General features: G+C 37.3%; 2 protein-coding genes across 8 annotated transcripts in view; both read left to right on the top strand.

Moving 5' to 3' along the window:
- C4H5orf34 (chromosome 4 C5orf34 homolog) overlaps positions 1–14435 on the top strand; it is a 65447-nt gene that overhangs the window by 18839 nt on the left and 32173 nt on the right. For 2 of the 3 annotated variants that reach the window (XR_010139953.1, XR_010139952.1), the window contains 7 exons: positions 86–177; positions 1074–1143; positions 1796–1966; positions 2376–2470; positions 3966–4064; positions 6765–6805; positions 7599–10897. Coding sequence is in view for 1 of the 3 variants with exons in the window: in XM_054555543.2 (XP_054411518.1) it covers positions 86–177; positions 1074–1143; positions 1796–1966; positions 2376–2470; positions 3966–4064; positions 6765–6805; positions 7599–7792 (762 nt within the window). In the remaining 2 variants the exon portion in view is untranslated. Of the gene's footprint in view, positions 1–85; positions 178–1073; positions 1144–1795; positions 1967–2375; positions 2471–3965; positions 4065–6764; positions 6806–7598; positions 10898–14435 lie in introns of those variants that run through there. The other variant, XM_054555543.2, reaches the window with a different exon arrangement.
- The window catches only part of TMEM267 (transmembrane protein 267), a 36770-nt gene continuing 32719 nt past the window's right edge, over positions 10385–14435 (top strand). Inside the window, exon 1 of one of the 5 annotated variants that reach the window (XM_054555554.2) lies at positions 10385–10471. The gene's annotated coding sequence lies outside the window, so the exon portion shown is untranslated. Of the gene's footprint in view, positions 10596–10817; positions 10971–14435 lie in introns of those variants that run through there. The other 4 variants (XM_054555551.2, XM_009240691.3, XM_002815536.4 and 1 more) reach the window with 4 other exon arrangements.

Here is a 14435-nt window from a genome sequence, read left to right as displayed (position 1 = left end):
AAAAACATATTTCAAGGAAAAACAGCTAAGTAATAAAGGCCAAAATTTATTATTAATGAAATTTTTCATTTTAACTAATTTTCAGAGAGAAGAGAAAACTTACTCAGTAAATAACCTTCCTCCAGATAGACCAGGAAGTCCATTCTCTGTTGGTTCTCTAATTAAACAGGCAACAAGGTAAGTTCTTCCCATTCAATTGAATCAAATGTTATGTGTCTAAACATCTTGGCACATTTTCTTGTGATTAAGGATAAGATTAAGAATTGGCAGGTACAATGGAAATGTATGCCTTCGGTAAAATTTGTCAACTTTTTTGGTGTCATAATTTATAAAATAAGGTAATTTTTATGTCATTTATTAAGAGTACTTCTGGCTTTGTAATTTAAATATGGAGAAATATCCATATATGGTGAGCAAGTGCTGAGAGGAAGTAAGTGCCCTTTCTCTGCATAAGTGTGGCATCATTATTGTTCCTTGAAATCAAGTTGGAGATTTGATGTTACATTTAAAATTTTTATACTTCTTTATTATCTTCAGAGTAATAGATTTCTGAGAATATACTAATGATAAAGCATAGATTGGTTCTTTGGTTCATATGTTTTTAAAATTCTCTCAATCTATGACACCCAGAAAAATGCAAGTGGACTATTGTTTCTTTTTATAAATTTATGTACAAGCAGTTTCCAAAACAGATTTGAAGAAGCATATTCTGTAATTTGATTTCCTAGGGATAGTTGATTCACATCCCTACCATTTTTAGGCTATGTGAAACTTTCCAGGCAGTGTGAATCTATCACCTCTTAAAAAGGAGTTCCTGAAAATTCTGTCCATGGAATCATTTCATTGCTAAAAATTAAAAGAATAGCCTTAAGTAGGTAAGATTAGCACAAAGGGAAGCAACAGTAGTTCCCTTCTAGGGGCTTAAGGATTTCTGGAGAAAAAAAGAGTTCCCAACACATTTCAGTGGAAATGATTTACTGATCATCTAAAATGTTGTATGGCGGTGAAAATGGGTTGCTAGAATTGGAAAATGTCATTTGCAAATGTTTAAGTAGTATTTTTTGTGTTCACAGAATTCTTCAACATTGTGTGAAGATGAGACTTTCTTTAAGCCATAACTATCGTATATGCTGCTGGAAAATGGTATGTTAAAATTATTTTAAAAGCAAGATATTTTTAAATTGTTTTATTGTTTGTATCCATACTTCTGAGTTCAAACAGTTTTCCTCTAAGTCATGTGAGAAATTCTTGTAACATTAATGTTGGTTTATTCAGAAAAATACCTACCTAGTAGACAAACACTGAAAGTTCAGGCTTTTATGTTATAGTTTTATTGTATATGGTTTTTGTTTTTCATGAAGAGGAAAGGATAGGGGAACTGATTGGATTTGAAGTATGTAAAAACATTAGTCATTATAAACCATGATATTATAGGTTCTATATTTTCATAACCATAAAAATAAAATTCCTTAATGCTGATTTGGAGGAAGTGATTCTCAGACTTTGATTTCTGTATCTATATTAATTTAATTACAAATCTATAAGCTCCTAATTTTTGTCTATAATGGATGTAAAGTTCAGAGCAGAACAGTGACTTTACAAAGATATTAGAACTGAATCTGCTTGAAAAAAAGACTGTTTTGGGTATCCACTTCTGGAAAAATTAAAATATAAGGATTTTACAATATTCGACTTCTGAATAAGTATCCAAAATTGCCCTAGAGTCATTAATATTCATTTAAATCTTGTTCTTAGATAACTCTATTTCCTGCTATTTTTATTTACTTGGTTTTAGGTACCTGGGATAAATGATAGCAATATACTGCCTTTGGTTTTGAAAGAGTCACTCATACCCAGCGTGGGAAGATTTCTTGCCTACTCTGATGACAAAGTACATGCCGTCTTTTTAGATGGCATTACTCTAACCCTAAATTGGAATTTCAGCTCTCCTATTGAGAAGAGACAGGTGGGTATATTTCAGACTTAGATCTATTTTTTATTGGTTATCTGTGGAAAACAGAACAAAGAAAATAAAGTACCACACTATTTCAGTTCATTTTTTGAAGTATAAATCTGTCAAGAAGCTTTACTGATCTCTTTGGATTTCCTAGCAAAAATCAGAATGATTTGACAAATAGTCATTTTTCTAAAGATAACTGATTATAGAGAAAGGGATTAGTATTTTCATTTGCTTTGATAATTACCTATATGAGTGGTGGTTAAATAACACCCATATCTCATGTAAACAACATTTAAACTGTTGCATCTTTAATGATTCCTCTACTTATTTCTTTAAGTTAATGAAGTTAGAATAAGTTGTTTATGTTCTTTTTTTCAGTTCTAAAATGCTAAAACTTATCTTTCCACTTCTTAAGGTAAATCAAGATCTTAACTTAGGGTGGTGTAAGTTAACTTTTCCTGATGGACAAGATCAGTTAATTCAAATTGAACACCCTGAACCATATGAAAGGTACTGAAAAGCAATTTTAAAAATTATTTTTATGTTTTACTTTTAACTAACAGAGAATAAGCAATAAGCATTATTTAAGTGTTATATATATTTTTAGTTTTTCCATGTGGATAATAATGAAGGCATTTCAGTCGTTTCAGAGTTGATAGTTGTACTTGTGTTTAGCATAACTAAATAGATCAAGTCAGCTTTTTTTTTTTTTTTTTTTTTTAAGACAGAGTTTTGCTCTGGTGGCCCGGGCCGGAGTACAATGGCATATTCTCAGCTCACCATAACCTCTGCCTCCTGGGTTCAAGTGATTCTCCTGCCTCGGCCTCCCGAGTAGCTGGGATTACAGGCATGTGCCACCATGCCCGGCTAATTTTTGTATTTTTAGTAGAGATGGGGTTTCTCCATGTTGGTCAGGCTTGTCTTGAACTCCCGACCTCAGGTGATCTGGCCACCTTGGCTGCCCAAAGTGCTGGGATTACAGGCATGAGCCACCATGCCCAGCCTTCAGGTCAGCTTTAATCATTTCATTTGTATTCAAGTAACTTTTCAAAATGAAACATGTTATAGACATACTGATTTGCTGTGGAGGTTGGATATGGTCAGCTGTGTTAACAATTAACTAATCCTCTAGCCAATCTGAAATAAGGTTTGCAACCACAAATAACTAAAATTGTGTATATTTCTATAAAGTGGATAAAATTACCCAATGATTACTCTTAAAATGGGGAAGATTCTTCAGCTTTTTATGAATTGTTTTTTCTTTTGGTTTATCTAATTTATTACAGTAATTCTACTTGTGATAGTCTTCACATTTTAGTGATTTTACTTGAGAATATTCACAAAAGAATTGCTTTTTATTACCTCTTGAATGTATTTTTCTGTTGGGTTTTATTGTGTTTCAGTCTAAGTGCTCATTCATTGCTATTAATGATTTGCCTCAAAAAAGATAGTTTCTTTAGCAAACATTTCTGTTGATTCAGCCAATCATTTCAGAACATTCATTTTATTAAACTTGATACTTGTTTTAGATATGTAGTAAGTTACATATAATTATACATATGCATACAAGCATATGTGTATATGCATTAGCAGGTGTTTTTTGGTTTAAATTTTAGTAAGCAAATGCTTACTTAGTCTTATTATGTGTCGATATTTTTTGATAAAACTTAAACGCATTTTACTTTGAAAAACTAAAAGAATTAGAACATTTAAAGTTGAACTTTAAATGAAATCCAAATATCACCTTTATTTTGATTCTTAAATGTCACTTGTATTAATCACAAATATAAGTAAATCATTTTATTCTTGATGAATAATGCAAAAAACTTGGCTTTTCTATTACCAGTGAAAAATATTTTGAGAATTGCCCAGTAAATGCTTCACTTTAACATTTTTTCTTTATCCTTTTTTCCCAAATTGTCTTAATTATTTTTACATTTGTTTATAATTTTATAATGTATTCAAGTTCATTTTTCAAGTATTTCTTTTAATGTATTCACTTTAGATATGTGACAACAGTAACATCATGGTGCAGGAGACTGACCCAGACTAGTCCCAGAGAGATGCCCACTCATTTGTCATCTTCTGTTCTCCAAGAAAATTGGTATTTTTCTTTTAAACTTAAATCTGTTTAGAAGAGCTAATACTTTAAAAAAAATTAAAATGTCAAACGGTAAACTGAGACTTTTTTCCCCAAAAAAACTTTCTTAGTTTTGAATATGTTTAACTCCTAAAGTATTTTTGATAGCTTAAGCTTGAAAATAATTTATTTCTAATCAGACATCTAATTTATTACATTTCATCATATTCTATTTTACCTAAAGGTAAGAAAACCTTGCATTGAAAACTTAACATGAAAACGAGTGGCTCTTTTTATGTGACAAATTCATCCTGAAAACTTTATGGAAAAATTTAAAGGGGATTCTTAAATTTTTAGTAATGTTGAAGGAAATAAAAGGTTTAATAACATAAGCTTTCAGAAAACATTGATTTTTAAATAATTTCTGTCATATTAGTTACTTCCCCCAAATTAACTGGCAGATCAAATAAAGCAAGTATTTTAGTCCCTCCTGTGTGCTTTTCAGTGTGCAGGGTACTAGAACTGGGCTTCAAGGGAACTTTTTGTGAAAATATAAGACATTTTAGGGAGGAAATAAGGGCAGAAGTAAAAAGGATATTTTAGCCTGTGGAGATAGAAGATAGTTTTTATGAAACATATGCTATCTATTAGTATATAGTATGAGTTTTGAGGCCTAGGAATGGATCTTATAATAAATAGGAGCTCAGACCTGATGGAATTAGAAGGTCCTAAATCGAAAAATGATAGGAAGAAAGGTCATTAGAAGATTAGTGTCACTGAGAGTCTAACCTGAATATATGGGAAGACAGGGATACCAGGAACAATTTGGGAAGCTTTTTAAGTAAGTTTTGTGAGGTGACCTAACATAGTGTAGTGAAACAAAATGTAAACATTAAGCCAATTTTTGTTACCTTTTCCTAAGTCCTTTCTTATAACAAATCAAATCATATCAGTAAGCATTATTTGAATATCTCAGGTATCTAAGGATCCAGCTTTGCAGATCCCTCATCCTTTAGCTGTAGCCTGTTTGGAAGCAGAAAAGTTGCTAAAGTAACTAGCAAAAAACAATTGTGATGGAAGGAAAATTGTACTTGTGTATAAAACCGTCACTTCACCATTGCTTAGCTGGCAGTTTGTAAAATATCATCAGCCTTTTTATTTGAAAGCTGAGAAGAGGCTGTCAATACACACTAAAAACTGCAAGTAGAGATTGGTGATAGCAGCTAAAGGTGAAAGCACCTAGGAACAGCAGAGGCAAGATAAAGAAATTGAGGAGTAGCTCCATTCCCCCTATAAAGCCTTAGGTATCTCCACTTCGGTTTTTCTTATCAAGGAGGGTAGGTTGAAGGAAGAAACAAGATTGTACAATAAAAAGCTACCTAAGTTGTATTCTAGTATTTTTTTTCCGCCACACCTTCCATTATTAGCTTATTAATTTAACTTTTTAGTCAACAAATAGTACATGTTTCATAAAAAGTTTGTTCATTATATGAGCAATAACAATAAAGGTTGTATTGTTTCTTACATCCAGAAAAATGTGTCAGGTTTTTAAAAAAAAAAAAAAGATATTTTGCAATAATGAACAATCAGCTGGTTGTTGGAGTAAGTTGTATCCAAGTTCTTTGCCACAGGTGTTTAAAATTATGAAATATTTCTTTTCATTCTCCATCCATAGGCTGGAGTACAAGGGAAAAAAGTACAAGCTGACAAGGAGGTGCATGTGATCTGTTGTAGTAAAGCCAATAAAGCAGACAAGTCACACACCCTACTACGAACTGTGAAGATTTTTCTAGTGACTTGAATATTTTAGACTAATGTTTTCATTAATTTTGCAGAGAGCTAGTCAAGTTACAGTTTGCAGCTGTATGCCATTGCTCATATTTTATTCTAACTTGATAAGAAAAAGGATAAAGAACACACACTTAGGGGTTCTGCTGGAGATGTATATATTAGCCCTCTACTCCATACCAGTTGTCCCACTATCTTTCTATAGAACATGGTAAGAGCTAATGTTCATCATGTTAACCCTCTGTGCTTAAAAAAAACAATGAAATAAATAGGTAGTCTATTCCAGAAGGAATTTAATAAAAAATAGTTGTTTTGACATGTAATTCAACTATTTAAAAACTTCGATCTCCCATACCATCCATTCCCAAAGAGTTCCTTATAAATGAGGTCTTAATATATGCACAAGTACAGAAAAATAAAAAATCCTTTCTTCTGAGAGAAACAATCTAGGTAGGAAGAGCAGGAAGTTAAATATTAAATAGTTCAAGAGAAGATATTACAAATAAATATGTGATTAATTAATATGCTACAGGAATTCAAGGAAGGAGAGAGCAGTTCTTTCACAGAAGGAATGGGATTTTAATAGGTTTTTAAAGTTGGAATAAACTTTAGGGAGGAAAGTAGAGTGTATGCTAGGTTAGTACTAAGAAGTAACAGGAAGGCCCATTATCCTCATACATCAATATTTGATTACAAATTCCTTGAAGTGGATTTACAAGGGGTAGACTTTTATTCACTTACCTTTAAAGGCACTCAGTAAGTATCATTTCAGTCAAGTTGATTTGTTGCTAAATAAAGGTAACATAAAGAGAATTCTTCTGCGTTCTTCCGTTTAAAATTCTAACCTTTATGAAAAAAAAAGGTATGCTTATTTGAAATATCATGAATACAAAAGAATCAGACAACTGAATGAATGTTTTCTTTTTCCTTGGACAGGTCTGTTGCTTCTGAACTTGAAAAGATACAGAAGTTTAACTGTATCCTTTAAACAGAATGCACTGTCCTACATAATTACTTTCATTCTAGGCTTAATTCATGACTTCAGTACTTTGTGAATATTAATCTATACTTAATATATTGCTAACCTTTATTGAGTCAGCAAATACCTAAGATTGTAATTTAAGATGGATCTTGTCCATAGAAGGTATAGCATGTTAACATTTATACTTTTCTTTGAGTTTAAATTGGGCAAAGAACAGTTAATTAGGGTTAAGGTCTCCTTTGGAGACTTTTTCACTTACATAATTATATTATAAAATTATAACTGTTTAAGACCTCTTTTTTTAAATGAAATATTTCATTCTGTACATTCTCACCCAATTCATCTAAATTTGTTTTCTCTTGTGGTTTTTCTCTAATCTTATTCAAATAAGTTAGTTCTGTAGTGAACAGGTTTTTCACTCTAAATCTTTTTAAATTAAAAATAGACACTACACAGATTCCTTATAATCCTGTCATCCTACTCTTTAATTCTCATATCATTTCTTCACTTAAAGAAATGTTACTGAAATTTTCATTTCCGCCTTACCACCAAACCTCCACCCAAACACACACATTCACACTGTATTCTCTTTCCCCCTCCCTTATACTGTAACTAGTTTCTTCATCTACAAGGAGCAGACTTGATAAGCCTTGCAGTTCCAACTCTATTATGAATCCAAGAAGTCTTCCAGCTGAGAAATATTTTAATATGAAACCTATGCTTTCTGTATATAAAGATATTTATATAGTGAAAAATGTGGGGAAAACCTCCTTAACTAAGCAACTTAGTGCTACTAGAGAATAGTGGTATCCTAAACCAGATTTCTAACAAGAAAAATGAACAGTCTTTTGATCATTATAAACCAGGATCTTCAGAAACCTTGCTAGGGGAAGTTAATGAAAATAGAGTATCAATAGCATTGAAAAAAACCTCTGAAATCCTTCACGATATTGACTGTCTTCTATCAAACTGTAGGAAGTGAAAAATGGAATTATTACAACATATTATTACAGTTTAAGGATGTTGTTTCAAGTGACTGGTATAAAATTACTAGTAAGCCAAGATATTGTATGTATTACCCCTGCATAATGATTGTGAAAGAACTGACATTTAACTTTGAAGGTATTTTTATTTAACTTGTACATTTTTAAATATGTATTTATATTTTAATAATAACAATTTTGAAGTTTTGAACTTTCTCATTTAATTCTTATTTCAGATTAACAAGAAAAAAATTTGTAACATTATAAAGTTGTTGCTGTTTTTATCTTGTGGAACATTCACTATTAATCTTCAGGTTTTTTCATTTTGTTTGTTTTTACTGTTTGAGATACGGTCTTGCTTTGTCACCCAGGCTGCAACGCAGTGGTGCAATCATAGCTCACTGCAGCCCTGAACTTGTGGGCTCAAGGGATCTTCCCACCTCAGCCTTCCGAGTAGCTGGAACCACAGACATGTACCACCACGCCTGGCTAATTTTTAAAAATATTTTTTGTAGAGACAGGAATCTCCCTATCTTGCCCAGGCTGGTCTTGAACTCCTGGCTTCAAGCTATCCTCCTGCCTCCGTTTCCCAAAATGCTGGAATTATAAGTGTGAGCCACTGCACCCAGCCTCTTTTTTTTTTAATATGCAGAATTGTGCATTTATTCACTTGCTATTTGGTCCCTTTACTCCAAGTATTTTTCAATAGAGCTATGAGACAAGAACTAGATCTCAAAAACAAAAACGGAGACAAGCAACATTGTAAACTAAAAATCAGGCACTTTGGCAAAGACTGTATATCTAAACTGTCTCATGAACCAGATACTTTCTTTTGAACACAGGAAGATTTATGCTGCAGTGTTTAACAGAAATGAGCTCACCAAAAGTGCTATTTATTATAAGCTTGTCTATTAGGAAAGAACAAAACCACGTATCTATAAAGACGTCAAGATTACACCAAACACAACCAGAAATGTTCTAATTTTCTGATTTCTATAAAAGACCTGGCTCTTCAAATAAACGGGAAGCAGTAACAGAGAAAACGAGAAAAATGGGGAGAAGAGTGTAGATCAGGAATGATAATGTCACTAAGTTAAAGGGGCACAATGCCTTTTTTTTTTTAGTTCCTCTGACACTGGATTCCTTCACATTTCAATTCTCAAACAAGTACCATTTCCTCATAAGGGCCTTCCTTACTACCTGACTAAAGTTAGCATCTCCCAAGTCTATTACATCACCCTATTTACTTCCTTTATAGTACTTATTACAATCTGTCCAGCTTGTTTCCTTGTGGCTCACATCCTCCACTAGAACTTGAGCTCCATAGTCATTCTGTAGCACACTGAGAGCACTCTTGTTTGTATAAATGAATCAGTTAGCTGGGCACAGTGGCTCACGTCTGTAATCCCAAAACTTTGAGAAGCCAAGGAGGGGGGATCACTTGAGCCCAGGACTTCAACACCAGCCTGGGCAACATAGTGAGATGCCCATCTCTACAAAAAACTTAATTACCTGCATGATGGCATGTGCCTGTGGTCCCAGCTACTCCAGAGGCTGAGGCCGGAGAATCCCTTGAGCCCAGGAGGTCAAGGCTACAGTGAGCTATGATTGCACCACTGCACTGCCGCCTGGGTGACAGAGGGAGACCCTGTCTCAAAAAAAAAAAAAAAAAAAGAATAAGGATCTACAGGCAGTAGACTGACTACAGAGAAAAGAACTACTATTACATTGTTTGGGTTTGCATGAAGCCATCTATGTTGTTCCTCAATAGCTCCATAAGGCCTAGATTATAAGACTTTGTACCACACTGCCAAAAGGGTAATGCCAAATTATTACTGCATTCAGAAGGAGAAAATTTGTCCTTAACATGGCTAAAAGCACTCAAAATTATAAATACATTTGCTGAGAGATACTTTAAATTCTCATTTAAGGTATGTGGGAGTTAAAAGGTGTTTAATTTTCCCTGTCAGTTGGGTCTTTTACATTGGCTAAGAACCAAGAGTGTGACAAGAAATTAGTTCTATGATTGAGAAACTCTAAGATTCTGGGGTTGGCCTAGGAGTTTACTTTGAGATTGAAGTTTATTTTCTATGGTCAACTGTATAATTACGATGATACCACCCCTTGCTTTTCACCTGACACTTGGTTTGAGAAACTGTAGGTAGGAAAGGGAAAGAAGAATGTCCCTCCTTGGGCCTCTTCTTTTGGGCCTGTGCTTCCTAGAGTCAGATGTCAAGCTGGTATTTCCTTGGTGCTAAGAGAGCAACCACCACTCTGAGGCAGATACGGGATGGGACCTAGCGAAAGTCCCAGTAAACAAACTGTATCTTGTAAGCGCGACTTAATTAGGGTCAAACTACTCTGTATGGACTTGCTTTTTCGACTTCTGAGGATTTAGTAGTCATGATTAAGTGTTGTCACGCTACTGCGATCTACAAACAGTAGCTCCACAACATCCGCCCGCATCGTGGCAAAGAATTATCAAGAAATCCCCAAGGGGGCGGTGATGAGCCGCTGGTCGGCCAGGTCGCCCGGTCCCTCAGTCTGGCGAAAAGCTCCGTTGCCCACCCTGAGGGCTTCGCAGAAGGAAGCTGGCAGTATCGCTGCACCTTAGAGACGCGAAGGCCGAGGCTCTTAGCTCAAGCTTCTGGTAGTAAGGCCTGTGTGCCTGGCATTCGGTGAGGCCACTTTTCTGTCCCCAGCTTCCGGGCCACTACTTGGGTGCATCGTGGGGATGTCTGCAGCTACGTTTGCGGCACGGCTCCGGCTAAACTGAAAAACGAATCCTCAGGTTTGACAAAAGTAAACTAAAAAGGCACTTTTCTCCTCTCACTCTGACGTCCCAAAAGTTTCCTTTTTAGGGGTCGGGGCCTACGGTGGGCGAGGAGAAACTCGAAGTATCTACCCACCGCACCAAACAGTACTCATTCGTCGCTTCCTTTCGACTTGGAGCTGGCCAGTATCCCGGCGTCCTCTCGGCCGACGCTGCGGTCTGAAGCCACTCTGGCCGGCAGCCGACGTCTCTATGGCTCCGACCGAGGGGCGGAGGACAGGGGCGGGGCCGCTGCTCGAGCTGCTGCCGGTTTGAACTCAGAGAACCCGGGGTGGGTACGGCGGAGCCGCTGCGAGGGACTGAGGGGAGGGGGCCGGGTGGACGCCGCGGAACTGCGTCCTGAGGTGGGAGACCGGAGGTGGGGACCACTGAGTCTGATGTCTGGAGGGTCCGGTTGCGGGTCGGACGGCGTGCTGGAACAGCCGGCACGCGGGAGCCAGGAGCCTGCTGGTTGCGTGTGACCCACGAGCTGGCACTGTCCCGCGGCCCTGGGGTCTGCGAGGAGCCCTGGCGCCGCCCTCCGGCTTCGCGCTTTTTCTAGATCCCTAGAGCCCCAGCCCTCCGCCTACGCTCCGCGCCCCTGGCCTTTTTCTGGCCCAGGATAGGGTTCCGGGAGTCCTGCCGAAGGATCCCATTGCCGTCCTTAACCGGTTGTAAGAGCCTTTTGCGCCCCGGAGCTCTTGAGGCTTGAATGTTGAGAGTGTGACATGGTCCTTTCCCTGCAGCCTGGCCAGTTTTTTTAAATGACATTTAAAAAATTATTGCATCATACCAGACTCAGAAAAGGATGTCTGGGAACTTCTGAGGCTTGAAACATGTTGAAATACAGGATTTTGTTTTATTCGTAATGGGCGTAGGAACTAAACATTTTAAGTGCAGACATCTGATGGCTATAAAAAGTTTCAGTGAAAGTAAGCAAGATTTGTGTTTCCTTTCTTTGTCAGTTAGTTGCATCAGATTTGGCATCTGCTTTTGTTATTTTTCCATTAAAGAAATTAAATATATTAAGTTTACAGCAACTACAGTTCAGTGAAGAGGACTTACTGGTAAAGCATAATAAAGGCGGTTTCTGGAATTTGGACCGTGTTTTGACCTTGGGTTTTTGCATATAATATGTAAGGTTGGTGGGGAAGAGGGAAAGTTAAAACAGATGACACTTACTTAGAGAATGTATCAGCTCTTATTTGTTTTGACAGAAATAATGTCTAAGAGATTATTAGCAAACAATACCTGATAGCGTATAATTAAAGTGACCAGCTAATTATATGTTTGTGGAATTCAGGAAGGAGAAAAGTACTGCTATGTATACTCTGAAGACCCCAAAGTTAGTGGTATTTGCTATAAGGGGGATGGGGTGTGACAAAGTTTGGGCATTGCAGAAAGTGGCTTCTGCGAGTCATAGGGAGGAATTTATGATATGTCAGTTATGTCAGAGAAGCTATCCCAAACAGTATCTTTAGTTCATAGGCTGAGGATTTATTATGTGATTATCTCTTGTATTAGTAAAATGGAATATTTATTAAATACCTTGAGCACATTGGATTTTAAGCATGACAAGTTTAAAAGAGATCACTACTCTTAAGGAACCTTATCAACAAAAGTGAATATGTAAAATAAAGCTTATGAATTTAGGAGGTTCGGGAGTCCGTGTTATTTGTAGGGTGAGGAATAGGAAGTGGAAAAGGAAATAAAAAGTTTAAGAAAAGTTAAGAAATAAAAAGTTTAAGAAGAAAAATGGGTACCCTTAGGTGTATTATTCAGAGACAATAAGTAATACAGGAACACTTAGTAAATTTCTCTTTTTCTAATACTCAGACTCTGATGTTAAATATCTGCACCAAAAGTTGGAGTAGAATAGATGCCAGAAATGTGGGGTTCTGGAACTGCAATTATACCTTCCTTAAAAATAGAAATAGTACTCTTCTACATATCTATTGTGTAATAAATTACACCAAAACTTAGAGGCTTAAAACAGTAGACAGTAGGGGCCGGGCGCCGTAGCTCACGTCCGTAATCCCAGCACTTTGGGAGGCCAAGGCGGGCGGATCACGAGATCAGGAGATCGAGGCCATCCTGGCTAACACGGTGAAACCCCGTCTCTACTAAAAATGCAAGAAATTAGCCTGGCGTGGTGGCGGGCGCCTGTAGTCCCAGCTACTCGGGAGGCTGAGGCAGGAGAATGGCGTGAACCCGGGAGGCGGAGCTTGCAGTGAGCCGAGATCATGCCACTGCACTCCAGCCTGGGTGACAGAGCGAGACTCCATCTCACACAAAACACAAACAAACAAACAAAGACAGTAGTTGCATTCTTTCTGTGGGGTCAAGACTTAGCTGGCAGTTCTGGCCCAGGGTCTCATGAAGTTGCAGTCAGGATGTCAGCAGTGGCTGCGGACATCTGAAGGGTTGACTGGGGCTGAAGGATCTGCTTCCAAGTTCACTGTGAGCTTTTTCCGTCCTCTTTCATCAGCAAGCTGTTTTGTACTTTCCGTTGATAAAATGCATTCGCATTATACCCATCATGTATAATATATGTGTTCCTATTCGTAAACCGTGATACAGTTATTTGTAAACAGTAAATTTTGCTTGTTGAGGTCGCTTTAAATTTGGATCGTCATGTAAATACTTCAAGTAATCTTTTGATTTTTCACTTTGCTCACGACACTTTATTAGCAAACTAATCCTTTTAAAATCTGAACTCATCATGTAAAATGTAGGGTTAGTAGGTTCGATGTGGTAGTTTCTGCCTGTAGTCCCAGCACTTTGGGAGGCCAAAGTGGAAGGATCACTTGAGGCCAGGAGCTGAAGACCAGCCTGGGCAACACAGTGAGACCCCATCTCTGCAAAACACTTTAAAAACAAAAATTTAGCCAAGTATAGTTGTGCATTTCTGTAGTCCTAGCTACTCAGGAGGCTGAAGCAGGAGCCCATGAGTTCAAGGTTACAGTGAGCTATGATCGTGCCACTACACTTCAGCTTGGGCAACAGAGATACCTTGTCAAAAAAAAAAAAAAAAAAAAAAAAAAAAAGCCGGGCGCAGTGGCTCACGCCTGTAATCCTAGCACTTTGGGAGGCCGAGGCGGGCGGATCACAAAGTCAGGAGATCAAGACCATCCTGGCTAACATGGTGAAACCTCGTCTCTAGTAAAAATACAAAAAAATTAGCCGGGTGTGGTGGCGGGCACCTGTAGTCCCAGCTACTCGGGAGGCTGAGGCAGGAGAGTGGCGTGAACCCGGGAGGCAGAGCTTGCAGTGAGCCGAGATCGTGCCACTGCACTCCAGCCTGGTCGACAGAGCAAGACTCCATCTCAAAAAAAAAAGTAAGGTTATTAACATTTAAATATATATTGTGATTATTAAAAATTGCTTCATGAGTGAAAGAAAATATAATGCACTGGCTTTATAAGGACATCATGAAATTTGCAGTTAAGTGGATATTGGCTTTTTATTTTTGTCTTCCTTCTGGAATGAGGGTTGAAAATAAATTTGTAATTGGGTCAGGCTCAGTGGCTCAGTCCTGTAATCCCAGTGCTTTGGGAGGCTGAGACGGGAGGAACACTTGAGGCCAGGAGTTTGAGACCAGCCTGGACAACATAGAGGGACCCTGTCTCTTCAAAAAAAAGAAAAAATTGCCCAAGCTTGGTGGCACTTGCCTGTAGTCCCAGCTACTCAGGAAACTGAGTCAGGAGAACTGCTTGAGCCTAGGAGTTAAAGGCTACAGTGAGCTAGGACCATGCCACTGCACTCCAGCCTGGGCAACAGAACAAGACTTTGTCTCTAAAAAAAGAAAAGAAAATTTGTGATAATATATA

Source organism: Pongo abelii, chromosome 4 (genome assembly GCF_028885655.2).
Source record: "Pongo abelii isolate AG06213 chromosome 4, NHGRI_mPonAbe1-v2.0_pri, whole genome shotgun sequence".
Taxonomy (NCBI): Eukaryota; Metazoa; Chordata; class Mammalia; order Primates; family Hominidae; genus Pongo; species Pongo abelii.
The sequence above is the reverse complement of the archived record's forward strand: the minus strand, read 5'-3'. Positions and strand labels throughout refer to the sequence as shown.